Here is an 18,967-nt window from a genome sequence, read left to right on the forward strand (position 1 = left end):
GTGTTCGAAGAACTCTGAAAGGAAAAGTGGTTAAGGGAAATGTTTACCTTGGAGAAGGTGAAAGTGGGACACATACCAGTCTTTTGCTGGGATTTCACAAGGGATCCAAGCTTGAAATAAAGAGTTTCCTTATTGTGAAACTACAGGAAATTCCCGGTTATGAGCGTTCCCTTAGCAAGCGCTCAAACTTAACATGGTAAGTGCCCCCCAAGTGTTTGCGAACAAGGCCTGAAACTATGAATCTTGCAGCACCACAGCAGTTGTTCGCCTGTTCCAGGTCGTAATGGAGCTTCTGGGGGCCAGGTCCGCCCCCTAGAAACTCCATTTCGGTGTGCAATGGGCCAGGGGAGGCCAGCGGAGGCCAAACAGAGCCTTGGAAGCTCCATTTTTTAAAATAGCCAGAGCTATAGTTAAAGACAATACATAACAAGAAATAATTTAATTATGTTTATTCTTCATTAGCTAAATTTTCTTTGAATTACGCTCTAACACTTTCACAGGAACTCTGGAGAGGGAAAAAAGATTGACATTAAATGAAAAACCATTACCTAGTCACCATTACCTAGACACACTTGCAGCCATTGTGAATGACTGCCCGGGCATGCACATCTTTCACAAATGTGCCACAGAATGTGAAAAACACACAATGACTACAGGGCTTGATAAAGTCCTTTTAATGGAAAATGTAAAACCCCTTTCAACTTTTGATGTACAAAGCATGTTTAACACTTGCACTTTTAACAAATTAAAGCAAGCCAATGTTTTAAAAAAATACATTATTGAATGTATATATGTATATATTTACATAGCATATTAAATTTTATATTTAGCTTTAAAAGTTCACATAAATTTTACCAAAATGAGACAAATTTTAAATAAATTACACATTTTTGAAAATGTTTAATTGTACAGTGAATAGCTTCAATAAAATACTGAAGTGTCCGTAGCATATATTTCATATATTTTTATGATACAAAGTTTACAGTTATTTGGCAGTAATTTTCAGATCATGACATGACGGCTGTGCGGATTCAGCAATATCTCAATTGCAGGCAATAGCTGGTATTTGTATCCTACTCTCACAGTTAACTGTCTCAATGCAGTGAAAAATATCCAAGTTATTTAAACAAACTGTACAAATCACATTTACATTTGATCAACAATAGAGCAAAGAATTCTGTAGTTTATTTCCAAAAATAAATACATCTTAAACTTTTGACGGTTTGAAAAATTCATTTACACTATAATACATAACAGCTCAGTGCTGTTTAGTTTCCCATTTCAAAAAAGCTCATTAAATCAAAAGCATTGAAAGAAGAGTCTGTGTTGTTGGAATATCAGTAGCAAGTAAATATAAGAAACATATTTTCTTGGCACTGATAGTTCGTGCAGCTTATATTAGTGAAAACATTCTTTATCGTAAAGAAAAATACGATATTTTCTTCTGAGCCCAAGGAGGGAACCCATACATTTTAATTTTCTTCAATATCTTCAATTTCATGTTCATGAGTTTTCAAGGCTCTTACCATTTCTTTAACTGCGTGACATAATATATTTTTTATCTGTAAAAAAATCAAGGAAGAAATGAATGTTTGAAAAAAGACAGTGAAGGAAAGAGATGGGCTGGTTTATTTCCTGAACAGTTCCTGAACTGTTTCTGTGCTTAACTGTGCTCTTCTCATGGACAGAATAATATGTGCAACCATGACTTCAGCCTCTTTGTATGGACTATTAGAGGCTAGGAAAGAGGTCAGTCCAGGGCTGCCTCCCTAGAAACATAAGGGAAAGGATATGTATTTTCTAGATTAATTTAAATACAGGTGGTCCTTGACATACAACCATTCATTTAGTGACTGTTGGACACTATAATGGCACTCAAAGAAGTGACTTAAGACCTGTTCTTGCACTTAACAACCATCGCAGCAGAGTTCCATGATCATAGTTCAGACGCTTAGCAACTGACATGTGTTTATCAAAGTTGCAGCATCCTGCAGGTGATTGTGATTTGCAACCTTCCCAGCCAGCTTCTGACAGGTAAAGTCAACGAGGAAGCCAGATTTGCTTAATATGCAACAGTAGTGGGATTCAATTTTTTTTATTACCGGTTCTGTGGGCGTGGCTTTGTGGGTGTGGGGTGGCTTTGTGAGTGTGGGGTGGCTTTGTGGGTGTGGCAGGGGAAGGTTACCGCAACATTCCCACTCCTTCCCCACTCCACTAACCTGCTTTCCAGCTCCGTTCTCCTGTGCAGGGCAACAAAAGAAGACCCAGCCAATCAACTGGGACTCAGGAGGCAGAGAATAGATGGGGGTGGGGCCAGTCAGAGGTGGTATTTGCTGGTTCTCTGAACTACTCAAAATTTCCACTACTGTTTCTCCAGAACTGGTCAGGACCTGCTGAATACCACCTCTGATATGCGAGTGATTCACTTAAACAACCATGGCAAAAAAGGTTGTAATATCAGCATGACTGACTTTAACTGTCCTGCTTGGCAATGGAAATTCTGGTCTCAACTGCAAGCCAGGACTACCTGAACAAGCAATATAGAGGCATGGCTGCTGTCATCTCAGATTCAGAGAGAGTATTAGAGAGGGTAACGTTTTATCAGAAACTGAATTATGACAAGCATTCGTCTGTTACCTGGAGCTTATCATCATAGTTGATTTCTTCCTTTGACAGCCTAAGTTCTTGTGTTAAATGAAAAGATTGTGTGAGATGTTCTGGAGATACAAAGTCTTCTGTTACTTGAATACAGCTATGAAAATTTTGCACCTGAGCAAAAAAATAATAATAAAAAATTCCAATTGAAAAGGAAATGTAATAGAACTTTCTGGCTCAAAATTTACAGATAGGTATTATGCCTCCATAAATCTGTTACATGCTATAATTTATTTCCATTTTTATCTAAGCAAATAGCCTAACAAAGATATTGGTCTACAAATTGTAATAAAATTTTACTGACAAAACCAAACACAGCATTTTGCAATATAATAAAAAACAGATTTTATTTAGCAATATAATGATTGAATGAAAGCCATATAGATAATACACAGCAGTAAAAACACCAGCTTTAAAAATAAGCACAATTCAGACTAGCAGTGATAGATCGGAATTTCTATCTTTAAAGATGTATTTTAAAAAAAGGAATTCAAACTTTATTCTGCAATATAAAAAAAAGGATCAGAACCAGGCCAGATGGAAACACAGTGTAAGAGAACTTCCAATATATGCCCCCTTCTTTTCTAGGCAGGCTGCCTAGTGCTGTCAGAGGGGCTAAATCTTGTGGGGAAAGATGGCGTCTTTTCTGAACTATCCCGACCTGCGGTGTGACACTGATGGCACTGGGATGCCATCTGGAATTCACAAGATTGACAGCTGCTCCCCAGAGATGGAACCAACAGCTTCACCCTCTAGCAGGTCTGTAGGTTCTGGTAATCTTTCAGGGAGAAAAAGGGCTTCTTCCCCTTTAAAAGCCAGACTGAAGGACAAGAGGATGGAAAGAGTTGGGGGTGTCTAACTGTTCTCTTCCATCACAAATACTGCTGAAATTTGCAGAAAGTAACATTTGGCAAAATTAACTTGTTTGATTAGAGAAAAAGCAACTATATTTATCTGGAAACCCCTTAAGAATATTTTGCTGAAAAAGGATAAAAATTAATTTGTGATTTATGGATTTGAAGATTAAAAAGGGTAAATTATGAGCCACCTGCAGGCTCCTTCTGCTGACTGCCCAGCTGTCTGCAATTTGGCAGATCGAATCCCAGGAGTCAAGGTTGACTCAGCCTTCCATCCTTCTGAGGTGGGTAAAATGATGACCCAAATTGTTGGGGGCAATTGGCTGACTCTGTAAAGTCTAAGTCTAAGTGCTATTGCTACTATGGAAAGAAGGAAATTATGATGTGATCTTAGAGAGGGAATAAAATATGAATGCATTCATAACTGCTTTCGTTTCAAATTAGAAGCTTGTCAGAATCACCACTTAATTTATCCTTAGTTCAGTATTACATCAAAGAAGGCAGACAAGAAATACTTTACATTTTTAAAAAAACTTAAACTCCAATCTTTAAGACAATTAAAATATTCCAAACAATCAAACCAAAACCTTATTGATCTTTGAAATCCTAGGATAGGATTTAGCAACATCAATATCAATAGCAGTTTGTGGAGATTCTCAGTCATCCAGGTCATGGTTGTCCCAAAGGTGCTTTTTCAGGAGGCAACTGGACTTTCTTGTTTTTGCGTTGAAAAAACATTTTTGGGACAACCATGACCTGGATGACTGAGAATCTGCCATAGACTTTTAGCCATACACTTTGGAATGAACACTTTTCAAATGGTGTGGGAGTATAAATGGATTTCCAAAAAATTGCAGACTATAGGAACCATTTGCACTACTTAGGTAGTGACCCTGAAGACACCGCTAAACATCCAAGCGTTTCAACAACCCTCTAAAGCAGGGGTGGGCAAACTACGGCCCGCGGGCCACATCCGGCCTGTTGGTCTTTTTAATCCGGCCCGCGAAGATTGGTACAGAATTAAGGTTTGATGTGAATGATTGAATGATTGCATTCATTTGATTTTGACTTGTAATGACAGGCATTTCGACACCGGGTGGCAGCCCGTCTGTCAAATTTTAAAAGTCAATGAGGCCCCGAGCCAAAAGTTTGCCCACCCCTGCTCTAAAGCAGGGGTCCCCAACCGCCGGTCCGCGGACCGGCACCGGGCCGCGGAACAAGCCTTACCGGGCCGCTGGTTGCTGGGCGCCATCTTTTTGGTAAAAAGCAATTTTTGTCAAAAAGATGGCGGCGCTAGCTTCCGGGTGAGCTTTTCTGGGTAGAAAGCCATTTCTACCCGAAAAGCTCACCAGAAAGCTGGCGCCACTCGATTTGACGAAAAAATCACTTCCGTGACGCCACCGGAAGTGATTTTCGTCAAAAAAAGATGGCGGCGCCAGCTGACGCTGGAACCGGGCGCGCGCCCAGCTGACGCTGGAACCGGGCAGGCGTCGAAAGGTTGGGGATCCCTGCTCTAAAGGATGCAAATGACTAGCTATCTGCAGGGAATATAAATCCCCACCATCCAGTCAGAGCTGAAAAAGCTTCTTGAATGAGAAGTGAAACGTCTTCAAGGAAAAACAGGTTTAGTCCAGTTGCCTCCTGAAAAAGCACCTTTGGGACAATAGCATTTAGATTTATGTACCGCTTCACAGTACTTTATAGCCCTCTCTAAGCAGTCTACACAGGAGTGGGTTTGAAAAATCCCAGCAACCGGTTCCCTGCCTGGTTGCTGGGTGGGTGTGGCCATAGTGAGCGTGGCCTACCAGAACTTACAGTTCTGCTGTGTTTTGCCTTCCCCAGAGTCCAGAGGCTTCCCTCAGGCCTCTGGGAGGACGAAAACAGCTTCCCAGGGCCACTGGAAGCAAGAAACTGGCCTGTTTCCAGACTTCCAGTTTGGCCCGTTTTTCACCCTCCGAGAGCCTCCGCATGGACCCTGCACTTACCTTCATCCAAAACAGGTCACATGGAGACTCCTGGGAGGGGCCAGCTAGTTGGTTCAATGAACCAGATGTAAATTTAACATCTGGTTCGCCTGAACGGGGCCAAACCGGCTGAATCCCACCCCTGGGTTTACAGAGTCTGTATACTGCCCCCAGCAATGTGGGTCCTTATTTTATAGACCTCAGAAAGATGGAAGGCTGAGTCAACCTTGAGCCGGTGCGACTCGAACTGCCAAACTGCAGTCAGCTGGCAGTCAGCAAGTAGCCTGAAGTTCTGCATTCTAACCACTATGCCACCACAGAAAATAAACATTTCTGATTGTTTTCTCTTCATTTCTAATTTTTAAAAATTAAAATAACATGTTACATATAGCTTTACCTGGTGCAGAGCTCCTGCTGGTAAAACAACAGCATCACCGAGAAACTGGATGAGAGTACACGTTTTCACTCCATATTCTTCAAACAGTCTTTCGCGGAGCTTTTTGTTTACATACCAACTCTGATCACGTATTGGATCATGCTCTGGTAATACATCTAAACCTTGTTCCTTTGAGACCTGTAATACATTTGAAAAAAAGAATGACTTGTGATAATTAAGGAATGAGTATAAATAAATATACATCAGTGACTTCTGATTTCAATATAAATTTACCTCCTTTTCTGCTGCTGCATTCATGTTTGGGCTATCAATTTGGAAAAGTTATTCTTTCTGTATATGCATGTTGTTGCACAAAAGAAGCGTGAAGGTGTGTTTATCTTCTGGCTTAGTTCTCCTCAAACCCCATCTCTAGTACTTCTTTTCATAGTGTACGTATAAATTAATTAATTGAGAGAAGAATTAATGCCCTAGTACACGGACTCAAGTACAGAGTCAGATGGCACTCCTGAACATACAGACAGCCACACATCAATTTCAGAACTCATAAAAGATCTTCTGTGTTGTATCTTCTGCCCCCTTATAAAAATTGGATTGGATTGCGTAGGAAAAAGCTTGCTTCCCTACTTTGTGTGTGGTAAACTTTACTATCAATTAAATCAGCGCAAAGCAAACGCTCAGAACGAACAAAGACTTGCAACGAAAGTCAAAGATAATAAAAAACGTTTCTTCCAACGTATAAATATCAAGAAAAAAATCAAGGAAACAGTCGGTCCACTAAAGCAGTGGCCCCCAACCTTTTTTGTGCCACGGCCCGGTACCGGCATCACAAAATGATCCGCGGCCGGTACCGGCATCAGCACACATGACAAGGCAAGCGAGCGAGCGACCCCAAAGCAAGAGCCCCCTTTTTGGCTTCATTTGTTCAACTAGAACCCATCCAACAAAGTGGAAAACTTGTCCTTCCACTAAATCCAAATTAAATTTGTTTCGCTCAGTTTTTTTTAAACAGCAGCACCCCATCTGACCCCCACATCTCACGGCGCTTACCCACCCGCTTGCCTTGCAATGAAAAGATTCTCCCGCAGAAGCGGCGCAAATGACTCCCTGATATCCTCCTACACGGCCGTTTGAATTTAATCTCGCGCCTGGAGGTCACGTGGCGACACGGCCCTGCCCGATTAGTGCAGCCGGGAGTTTGAAATTAGTCAATCAGGAAGCAACAAAATGTTACTCGGCTCACTCTTTCTGTCCAGGGCTCAGCAGCCTGTGTGGTTCTTTTGAAAAATGCATGCTGGCTGTTACTATTCCCCGCCCCCTGCCCCCACACTTCCCTCAGGACTAACCGCCCAGATTGGCTATTTTTGCATATAAAGTTTTGCGTCTGCCTATATCCTGGTCCTACCTCTCTCTTTTTTTTTGTTCTGTAATTTGTGAGTTCCTTTTGGGAACGAATGCCTGCTGTAGCAGAACTTTATGCAGTTCATTTTTGTATTTTCATTTTGGGAGAAAGGAAAGAAGAAAAATTGGAGTCTTAAAAAAACTTTCTCATCGAAACAAGATGGCGGCACCCAGCAAACCGGCGGCCCGGTAGAAAATGTTCCACGGACCGGTACCGGTCTGGGGACCGGTGGTTGGGGACCCCTGCACTAAAGAGAGAAGACGGCAAGGAAGTAACAGGCAACAGAGAGAAAGCAGAACTGCTTAACTCATTCTTTGCATCAGTCTTCATGCAAAAAGAAACTATAGCTCAACCCACCAAAAACATAACTGTAAAAGGCAGACCAGAGATAAAAGTTAAAATAAGCAAAAAAATAGTTAAGAGAACACCTGTCTGATCTTGATGAAAACAAATCACCTGGGCCTGATGGATTACATCCCAGAGTTTTAAAGGAGCTGGCAGAGGTCATCTCAGAACCACTGCACCATATCTTTCAAAAATCCTGGAGCACCAGGGAACTACCAGAGGACTGGAAGAGAGCTGATGTGGTTCCCATCTTCAAAAAAGGAAAAAAAACAGACCCAGGAAACTATAGACTAATCAGCCTAACATCAATACCCGGAAAGATACTGGAAAAGACAATAAAAAAACAGATCTGTCAACATCTAGAAACAAGTAAAGTAATAACTAGCAGTCAGCACGGGTTTGTTAAGAACAGATCACGCCAAACCAATCTTATTTCATTCTTCAACACAGTGACTAAATTAGTAGACCAGCAAAATACTGTGGACATAATATATTTAGATTTCAGCAAGGCATTCGACAAAGTAGACCACAACCTACTTCTTAGTAAGCTAGAAAAAAGTGGGATAGCACCACCACTAGATGGATTCGCAACTGGCTGGCAAACCGTACTCAACGAGTAGTCCTTAATGGGTCTAAGTCTACATGGAGGGAAGTAAGCAGTGGGGTGCCACAAGGTTCCGTCTTAGGCCCAGTACTCTTCAATATGTTCATTAACGACTTAGATGAGGGAATAGAAGGGGAACTTACCAAATTTGCAGATGATACTAAGCTGGCAGGAATAGCTAACACCCAAGAAGATAGGCTCAAGATCCAGATGGATCTTGACAGATTAGAACACTGGGCCATATCTAACAAAATGAAATGGAACCAGGCTCAATAGCAGTAACTGTGAGAGGGATCTTGGAGTCTTAGTGGACAACCAGCTAAATATGAGCCAGCAGTGTGCAGCAGCAGCCAAAAAAAAAACTAATACAATCCTAAGTTGTATTAACAGAGGGATACAATCAAGATCAAGGGAAGTACTAATACCACTCTATAAAGCCTTAGTAAGATCACACCTAGAGTACTGCATCCAGTTTTGGTCACCACATTATAAAAAAGACGTTGAGATTCTAGAAAAAATACAGAGAAGAGCAACCAGGATGATTAAGGGACCGGAGGCTAAAACATACAACGAACGGTTGCAGGAACTGGGCTTGGCTAGTCTAGTAAAAAAAAGGACCAGGGGAGACATGATAGCGGTCTTCCGATATTTGAGGGGTTGCCACAGGGAGGAAGGGGGTCAATCTATTTTCGAAAGTACCTGTAGGCCAGACAAGGAATAATGGATGGAAATTGAACAAGGAGAGATTTAACCTGGAAATAAGGAGAAACTTTCTGACAGTGAGAACAATCAACCAATGGAACAGCTTGCCCTTGGAAGTTGTGGGAGCGCCATCACTTGAGACTTTCATGAAGAGATTGGACTGCCATTTGTCAGTGCCCCCTCAACCTTTTGGACACTAGGGACCAGTTCCATGGAGAAAGGTTTTTTCACGGACCAGAAGGGGCATGGTTTTGCATGCTGCCTGCATCCTGCTGATGGGGCTTCACTTGTTTGTGCAGCCTGGTTGCTGGCACACCGCGGACCTGCGCTGGTGCACATACTGGGGGTTGGGAACTCTTGAATTAAATAACATAAAGTAATAAAAAAACAAATGGTTGTAAGTTGAGGACTACCTGTACATGTGTGAGAATTATATTTGTAGGATGTATTTCACATTATGGAATCAATAATACTGACTGTTTCATCTACTATTGTCTAGAAATTGGGCACACACATTGTAATTAGTTCTGAAACAAAGACTATTTAGCTCTGATATAAAGTATAAATGAATCAAACTAACCTTTTGTAGAAACTCCTTTATTTTGTCAGCATCCTTGTTGGCATAAATATGCCACAAGGCACCTGGCAATTCACTTGAATCCTTCAATCTTTTTCTTAGCAGATCATCCAAATCTTCTTCTTCAAACTTTAAACCCCGGCAGGAGCACTAGGTGGAAAGGTTTAGCAATACGTATACAAACCATCTCTGTTGATTTAACCAAAAGATGGGGACATTGGGGACATCAAATATGTCTGATAAAAATTAAAAGCAACATTGTGAATTGATACAAACTTTGTTAATACCCAGGAATTTGACAAATGGAAGTCACTTTCTAGAAATGATATTTAAAGCATAGATTAAGGATTTAATGTATATAAATAATGACTGATTTTTCTAACTTTTCTACACAAACCTTTCTTAGGACACAAACTGTTAGTATAAAAACATATTTAAAATGGAATAATGTCATGACAACTAGAATTTTTTAAATACTATGCTGGGTTGATTTATGCTAAATTTACAGATTCTACTGCACACATTAATATGGTAACGTGTACATATTCAGATGTTATTTTTACCTGATTTTGAAGGGATTCCATTCCCCTTTGCTATACCAACACTGACAAGGATGTTCACAATGTCAGATACTTCAATATGAAGGTTTGTAGTTCCTATATCATGGTCTTTTGCAGCAGCTACACCTTTTGCAAAAATAAAGTATAAATGTATCAAAGCACATTCTAAATCTGATCTTTATTTTTCATCTACAATAAATTTAAAGCCAAAAAAGTGCAACATACTATATGTCAAATACTTCTATTCCATACAATGTAGATATAATTAAAAAGCTTAAAATGATTTTATAAATAATAGCTATAATAGGGGTGATAATCAAGATCAGTACAATAATTCAGTCATAAGTTTTATGAAAGTATCTTTAAGATCTTCATATTTTCTCAGACAGACAAAATGCTTTTTTATGAAATTGGTTTCCCCCCACAAGTCAAATATATTCATTATAAAAACCTCAACACATCAAAATGCAGGTTACTTACCATAGGCACTGCATAATCTAGGTCCTAAATCTGGGCGTACAAAAAATCCTGGCAAGTATGAAGCCAAATTAAGTCTTCCCTCTGGGTTACAATATTCAGGCAGCGGTAAACTTTTTAACAAATCTTCATACCTGAAAAAAATAAAGATGGAAGCAACAAAAATATTTAAGAGGAGTACTTCAGAGAAAGACAATTGCTGTAAGCTGCCCAGAGTTGTTGGATACGAGGCAGCAAATTAATTTCATAAATAAATAAATGTAAATAAAAAACTACCTTGCAGGCATCATGGTCTTAAAATCGTCCCCTGAAGGCAAGTCTTTCAGCTTTAATACAATGGTTTCTCCATTTTTACTTTTTTGCCGTTCTGAAAATATATAGGTAAGTGGATGGGGTGAGCGATGAAAATGCTTGCAATATTGGATGGTATTTAACTGTATTGTGTTCTGGAATTTTTCAAACTCCTCCTGTCTCTCATACTTCCCTCTTTTCTCACATTGTTTCAAAGGGTTCTGTTCTACCCTCTGAAATCAACTGAGAGTTGCAGGTGAAAAAACAAAATGGCCACTCCTGAGACTCCCGAGTGGAGGGAGCAAGCTAACTCATAGACTAGTGGTCCCCAACCTTTGCGGTTTGGCGGCCAGGCGCGGGGGGAGGGGAACCGGGCCAAGCGATTGGTGGGCTGGTGCACACATGCATATGCACACAGCTTGACTGCATGTGCATGCCAGCCCGCCTCTTGCAGGGCCCAGTTCTGAATAGGCCATAGACCTTAATTACATACCCAAATGAAACACTTAAAAATTCTTCTAAAACAACATGCAGCTAACATTAGTAACAGTCCAAAGTTTTATTTATAACTAGTATTTTATAACTGTGGAAATGCCAATGTTGTTTTATTTAATATTTAAATCATGATGCATCATAATTAGTGTGAATATTTTCAGAAATTTTCTATATATTATCATTATTAAAATTTGTATATTAGTTTATATTTGACATGAAGGAATTAAGCTCTTTCCTGGCAGCTCTTATATTTTTGAAGAATTAAGAGGACTGCAGCCTACAAATATACAAGTAATTTTTTAAAAAAATCTGTATTCAAAAATATAACATTGCAAAATTAATAATAAGGCAATTTCTGTATTTGCATTATTAATAAATCCAACATATTTACATAACCTTGTATCTAAAATTTACTTAATTTAAAGGATGAATTGTTATGTTTTATATCCTCTATTTTCAATTATATTACATATGCACATGAACATGTTTGCACACAATTATTTCAAGGTATGAACAAAACAAAACATACTTGAAATTTCTTCAAAACCATCCCAGAATTCCTTGACACTGCCACTTGCAGTAATGCTGTCTTTGCAATTCAGAAGATCAGCTTTGAGATCACCAAAATCTGAACTAATAAAATCTGCCTTCCATAAGCTGGCATTCATTTTTTTGTGGATTCCGGAGACTAATACAAACTGGAAAGCATAATATAAAAACATCAATAAGCAGTAGTATTTCTTTAAAAATTGTGGTATATAAACAGGTATTCCTTAACATGACTATTCAAAGTTACAACTGGTGGAATCCCCCAGTGATCATGAGGTCACATTTCAGGCACTTGGAGACTAGCTTGCAGGGGTGACTGGTTGCAGCATCCTATGGTCCATGATTGCAACTTGTGACATTTTTTACCCACTGGATATAATGGATTCACTTAATGACCACATGGTTCACTTAATTAGTTTAACAACTATAGTGACTTGCTTCATGACCATTTTAAAAATTGTCAGGTGAAAGAACAATAATATAGCTACATTGGCTGAGGCAGGGTAAGTAAGTAAGAAGTGGCTTTTAGGACTGAAGCCACTGCCCATCAAGTCCAGAAGTCTCTTCTCACAGGGGCCAGCCAGCTACACAAGGAAGCCCACTAGTTTCCCAGCAGATGGCCTTCAGGAGTAGCCACATCAAGGCTAGCAGATATTGCCCCATAAGTTCCTCAAAATGGTCCAACCTTTTGAAGCCAGTCAAGCTGGTAACCAGCACCACATCTTGTGATAGTGAATTCCAAAATTTATTAACATGTCGTGTGAAAAAAAAATCCTTTTGTCAGGTCAGATTCTTTCAGGATTCAGTTTCAGTGGTTAAATTCTAGTTCCAGTTTTTTGGGAAGGACAAAATTGCTCCTCCTTGTCCACTTTATCTTTACCAGCCATAATTTTAAACACTTCAACCCTTGGCCCCTAACATTCACCTCCTTTCTAGACTAAAAAAGCCTCAAATCTTTCTGCATAGGAACCTTCTTCTCTAGCTCCACTATATTCTTTTTGAACTATGGCAACCAGAACTGCCCACAATATTCTACACCAGTGTTTTCCTGATGGGGAATGCTGGCTGGGGAAATTCTGGGAGTTGAAGTCCGCACATCTTAAGTTTACCAAATTTGCAAAACGCTGTTCTAGATGTAGTTGCATTATTGATTTATACAAGGGCATTATAATATTGGCACCTGTATTTTTAATACTGTTTCTTATTATCCCTAATATGCTGTTTGCTTTTTTTTAAAACAATGGATGCATATTTACATTGAGCTGTCCACCTTTACTCCAGAGTATTTTTCCTCTTTAATGACTGCTAGCTGTGATCCCACTAGTTTGCATTAGTAGTTAATAAATGTAATTATTAGTAACACTAAATTTAACAAGGAAATAAGTTTCATTAATTTTGTCTGGTATGAACCTATGTACTAAAAAACCCTTATATGGAGCCAAAATAGTAATTGAATCTATTTTAGGGGCATATAGGTTTATCCTAATGGTGGATAAAAAAGATTATTGTACGTATTTTTGTTATACAGGTAAACCTGCATAATAGATTAACTGTAGTCATTTAAGGTAATTATCCATGTTTGGCAGGACTATTAAGATCTGAATTTAAGTTCAAGATTTGAATTATTTTTGTACTGAATGCTACCTTTGGTGATATTAGAATGTTACCTATACAGCTGGTGACTACTGTATTTTCAACCAGCCTCTCTCTTTACTACCTACTGAGTTATTCTACTCGTTACATTAGAGCAGAAGCATTGATCTGGAAACTACATCTTGATCTATTTTCAGGGATTGGGAACATCAGGTAATGGAATTTTTGGCTAAATTTGGCTGTAGGATTGCTCCCACCGACAAATTTATTACTAGCCATTTAAAGTATTAAAAAACCCTCAATGAATGTTTTTTAAAAGAAAGAAAAAATTGATGTCTTGTTAGAAGTTTTTAAAAAGAACACTTTAATATATACCTTTCCTTGTCTCCAACACTCTTTGAAGAGTTTCCAGTTGTTGCTGTTTCCATGATCGCTGAGCCACAAAACATGCTTATTACAAATCCATGAATGTGGAATATGATTGAATAATCTGTTGTTATCATCTGAAATACTTTTTCTGTTGTTCTTTGGCTCTTCCTTCATTTCAGATTTTACATTTATCTTTGATGTTCTATTTGGTGGTATCTTGTTTTCTACAACTGAAGCAATTATGTCATCAAGAATGTTTGGCATACTCCTTCCACTTTTGCTACTCTATTGGAAAAATAAAATGAGGACTTAAGCAGTCTTTAGTTTTTTCTTTACCAATCTAAAAAATATATATGCTAAATACACTGAATGTTTAACTGTAATATAGTATTATTTTTTATTAAATTATTCATCACTTAATGTGCCCAAAACCTTCTGATTGTTATATAATCACTGAACCATTTCACTTCAGTAAATTAACCACATATTCGTAATACAAGCACGAATCTTTAGAATTCTGTTTTATGTCTGAATACAACTAAATTAGTACATTCAAGCTGCTTTCCCAGGGAAATCTGGGCTGATAAAATAACACAGCTCAATACATTTAAATAATCTCTTGGATATGCTATTTTTTGAGTTGTAGACCTCTGTTGCTGTTTGACCAATGTTTTAATTTAGATAAGTATCTCAAGGAAAGGTTAGAATAAATACCAAAAGTACTGTACTTTTGATCTTGTTTCTCTACTACTCACATTAATCCACTGACATCTAAGCTATGAAATAGGTCCTCTCTATCCTACGACATCTATAACACAGCATTTTGACAACACACTCACTGCTGTTCCCGTTGAATATACCGGAGCAAAAGCAATGCCAGCATCTGTGGAGCCTAGGCGCAATTTGCCAGCTGTAGTAGTCAGCAGGTCTCGTAATGTTGAGCCCTGCTCAGTATTTTGAGACAAAGGAGTTGACACTTTGAAATTAAGAGATTCTGAGTTGTCTTGCTCTTGTTCCTCCTTTGTATGCTTTCCAAGGGGATAATCCTTATTTTCTAAAATCAATATATAGACCGGGAACAAGTTACAAAACTATGCAATGGTAAGGAGCAGGTATACTAGCAGGTTGTATTTTATAATGAAATAAATGACACAATTCTATTGCTTTAGTTACATAACATCAGAGTTTGAAATAAAGACTTCAAAATTCAATCAATACTATTTAACTTGCACCATAAAAAAGAACAGAAACACTAAAACTTCTTTTACACAAGACATCAACACTAAAAAAGCCCTTAATTTTACATGTTATGGCAGAATGGAAGCCACTAGCAATGAGCCACATATCTTATTCAAACTTAAAAGACAACAGCCTTTTTCTATATAGAAAAAAAAACCCTCAGCATCAGTGCGTCTCCTGGATTTTTCAACAGATATTGGTATCACTGGCCATAATATCCTTCTGGGGCATCTGGAAGGATTGGGTTTGTTTTTTTAAATAGTAGTTCTGTTTCTTCACATTGGGTCATATGTGGAAGTGTTGGTGGACTACAGTTGCTGCACTGATTCCAACTTGTCCCTCAAGCTGTTCACAATATATATGAAACTACTTGGAAGACTGCAAATGGCAATTCCCGTGACCATGAGATCTGCAATTGTTATAAGTGCAAGCAGGTTGCCAAAAGTGCCTGAAGTATAATCGTGTGACCATGGACACATTGTGATGGCTGGAATTTCAAGAACTGCTCATAAATACAATTTGTTCAGCACATTGCATCTTCAAATGATTGCTGAACAAGGAGCCAGTAAGTGTAAATTGTATATAATTTATACTGGATAGTATACTATAAACTATATTACATTGTATGTTATACAGTACTACTACGCTACATAATGTTGTGGTTCGTCAGAGGAGATGGAAGGAGGGTGCCTGGGTTACCATCAGGGCTTGCAGAAGGCTCTGAGGAACAGGAGGTCACAAGGCCAGGTGCAGAGCAGGGCCCATCTACTCATACTCAGGCTGAGAGACAGCTGTTTTGGGGGCCTGAGCTGAGTGAGGGGAAGGAACAGCTGGGGCCTGTCCCAGATGTGTGTATGCACAGAGAAGTGCAGAGAGGAGAGCAGCATAGGGCTGAGGGCCAGCTATCCAGGAAAAGGAGATGTTAACAAGCCCCTCTCTGGCTGGGATATAAGGAGGAGGGGTGTGGGAGACACAGTTGTCGGAGACAACCATTCATGCTCCAGAAGAGTTCCCTCCGGCGGATTCCCTGCCAGGATTTCCTTGCTACTACCCAGATTGGTCAGGACTCTCTGTGTTGGGATTGAAGTGCTAACTCAGAGATTGCTAAACTTGTGAATCACCTAAGGATGTGTGATCTGGAGCTTTGTCAGTGAATATGGTGTATTCCTGCCTTTCCAAATAAAAAGGGATTTCTCCTCACAACTAGGCTGTTGAGTAGGGCTCATGAAGGCTGGGTTCTGGACAGATACTATGTAACACATACTATACTTAGTCTTTAATAAATGTGTAAAAATGTATCCTTTTGCCAAGGTTTAATTAACTCTAGTATAAATTGTTCATTTCTATATTTTAACTATTACAGTCTACTTTTCTTTCACAAATTTTGTTAGCAATTTTGAACATTCGACACAATATAAAGATGGGGCATCTATCAATTGGCTGAATTCCAGGTTGTCAGATAAAGATATGTTGCTTTCTAATTAACTTATGTCATTATTTACCTTTTTTTTCTTCTCTAGCCTTTTGCTCTGCTAGATCTGCCAACCAATGCAGTGGGGATTGTGACTCAGGAGGATTTAACTTGCTCTCTGAACTTATGTCACTTCCTGGGCTTGCATTGCCATTTGTTTCAGGTTTTTGAGATGGCTTTTGCTGTTGTAACTCAGGTATGCACAGAGAAATTTTATTACTGTGATTCAGGACATTCTGTAAAATCTGTGGAGCATAATAATTTCATCAAATTGTTTGCACTTTTAAAATTATTTTATGGTATTAAAACAGCTGAAGGGGTGATAAACAAAACATGTCTAAAATGTATTATACCGTAGTATTTAAAAACAATGTATATGTAATTATGCCATATAATATAAAAATATTAGTATTTCACTTGACCGCTATATTATGGCCTTACCTGAGATACTCCATTCACTGGGGGAAACCTGCCAATTTGTACATTCTGTTTGCTGCCACACTGGCAATGAGATTTAATTTCATGTTTCTCTCTAAGAGTATGTAATGCTTCAACAAGTTCTGTTAAAACTGTAAGATATGGAAAAATATTTGTTAGATATAATAGTCTCAATCTTTATGTACATATGTATAAATGTATACATGTATATGTACTGTATATGTACATACGTATATGTACATAGTCTTAAGTTAATAATATGATGTTATACGTACCCTCATACAATAAAGAAAATAAAGTTGAAAGTTTCCAAAACAGTTTTACCTTTGGCCATATTTGTTTAAAGAGTTTTATGTTCAACATAACCATGTCATAGATTAACAGGATATGAGTCTCATTTGTTTCTAGCATGTAATCAGATATCACATTTGAAGAACCTGAACAATAGGTTATATGTAGGTGCCTTCAGGGGGAAGGATATAAAAGGGCAGAGTATATGAACTGACTAAAAACAACTGCGTTGCTATTCCATGCTTTTGCTGTATTAATTTCCCTAGATCTAGTTTTTGGCAACAAAGAAAGTAGCTGTCTATTTTACATAGCAAAAGCAATTGCTATTAGTATCAAATGTTTATGTAAATAAATAAGCCATTAAAATATAATAAATGAAGTTAAACGCATTAAAATGGCATTAAACTAAATACTAGAAAATCAAAGCCAGGCAGCATATAAATAAAAATAGGTAAAGTAAGATTATCTTAAATATTTTATTTATATCCCAGAAGATCAGAATTATAAAATAACTACCTCTGCATATGTGTAAAGAATGTTGACTATTTGTGGCTCTCTGAATTTGGTTGTTTTCTTGCATCTTCAGTTGGAGGGAGGGCAGGGTTTGCTGGCAAGGGAAGCTTATTATATACAGACAGAGAGCAAATACCATCTTCTATTTTGCTAATTGGTTGTGGAATCTTCCAATAGGATTCCCCAACCAATTGCACCCTGAGTCAAGAAGCCTGAGGGGACAGATAAACCCCCAAGTGGCCTCAACAGCTCTCAAAGAGTGCTAAGGATCAGATTACTGCAAAGAAATACAATCTTCCCACCCACCCCTCCCGCCATCCTATGGGAACAGTGGTGTATTAACCATTAAGCAGACTAAGCACGTGCTTAGGGCACCAGGCCCAAAGGGGGGCATCACAAAAACTTTTATGTAGCCTAAGCTTGGCTTTTTTTGTACAGTATGTACGAAGGAGGGGGGCACCAGTGAGCCTTAATCCGCCACTATATCAGAAGCTTCCATCTCCCTCACCACCAGGTCTCAACTGTCAGTACCCATCCTTCCCTCTCCCCACCATCAGAATTGTTGAAGCTTCTTGGGTGAGAAGTGAAATATTTTCTTCTTCCTCAAGAAAAAAACAGTCCAGTTGCCTTTAAAAAAAGCACCTTTGGGACAATCATGATCTTGATGAGAATCTCCATAGACATCAACAGAGAAAGGATCTAGTCCACAGGCTTTGCTTTGTGGGGTCCCTCAGGTCTTGATGCTGGCCCCATTCTTATATAACGTCTGTATGAAACCATTGGGTGAGGCATCAGTATTACAACTGTATTCCTGTCTGACCAAGTTATGCACTTGGAGGTTTTGTCTTGGCGCTTGAAAGCTGTGGGAATCTGTATAAGTTAGAGTAGGGTTTGACTTAACAACCCCAAAGAACACCTGGTTCTAAAACCTCCTGCACCCCAGGATTTGCTTTCTCTTGTTCTGGATGGGGTTGCACTGTCCCAACAGAATAGATGCACAATCTATGGGGTCTCCTGTTTGAAAAACAGGTCGTAGCCACGGATATGATGGCTTTCACACAATTTCATCTTGTGTGCCAGCTATATAATTTTCTGAATTGGGAAGCTTTGGTCATGATCACTCATATCTTAGTCACATTTCCCATGCATATTACCAAAGGCACTCTAGATGGGAATGTCCC

At 38.8% G+C, this 18,967-nt stretch overlaps 1 protein-coding gene across 9 annotated transcripts in view; it reads right to left on the minus strand.

Moving 5' to 3' along the window:
* Positions 1-659: 659 nt before the first annotated feature.
* The window catches only part of JMJD1C (jumonji domain containing 1C), a 121,114-nt gene continuing 102,806 nt past the window's right edge, over positions 660-18,967 (minus strand). For 6 of the 9 annotated variants that reach the window (XM_087964032.1, XM_087964033.1, XM_087964034.1 and 3 more), the window contains 9 exons: positions 16,986-17,113; positions 16,576-16,789; positions 14,674-14,888; positions 13,841-14,119; positions 11,853-12,021; positions 10,814-10,904; positions 10,541-10,671; positions 10,043-10,186; positions 9,504-9,622 (listed from right to left, as the gene is read on the minus strand). In XM_087964032.1, coding sequence (XP_087820158.1) covers positions 10,047-10,186; positions 10,541-10,671; positions 10,814-10,904; positions 11,853-12,021; positions 13,841-14,119; positions 14,674-14,888; positions 16,576-16,789; positions 16,986-17,113 — 1,367 coding nt within the window. In that variant the 3' untranslated portion in view covers positions 9,504-9,622; positions 10,043-10,046. Of the gene's footprint in view, positions 1,563-2,637; positions 2,770-5,873; positions 6,051-9,503; positions 9,630-9,883; positions 9,898-10,042; positions 10,187-10,540; positions 10,672-10,813; positions 10,905-11,838; positions 12,022-13,840; positions 14,120-14,673; positions 14,889-16,575; positions 16,790-16,985; positions 17,114-18,967 lie in introns of those variants that run through there. The other 3 variants (XM_087964037.1, XM_087964031.1, XR_015749336.1) reach the window with 3 other exon arrangements.

Source organism: Notechis scutatus, chromosome 4, assembly GCF_049901735.1.
Source record: "Notechis scutatus isolate UNSWTSFEM ecotype Mainland chromosome 4, rNotScu1.2, whole genome shotgun sequence".
In the NCBI taxonomy this organism is placed as follows: Eukaryota; Metazoa; Chordata; class Lepidosauria; order Squamata; family Elapidae; genus Notechis; species Notechis scutatus.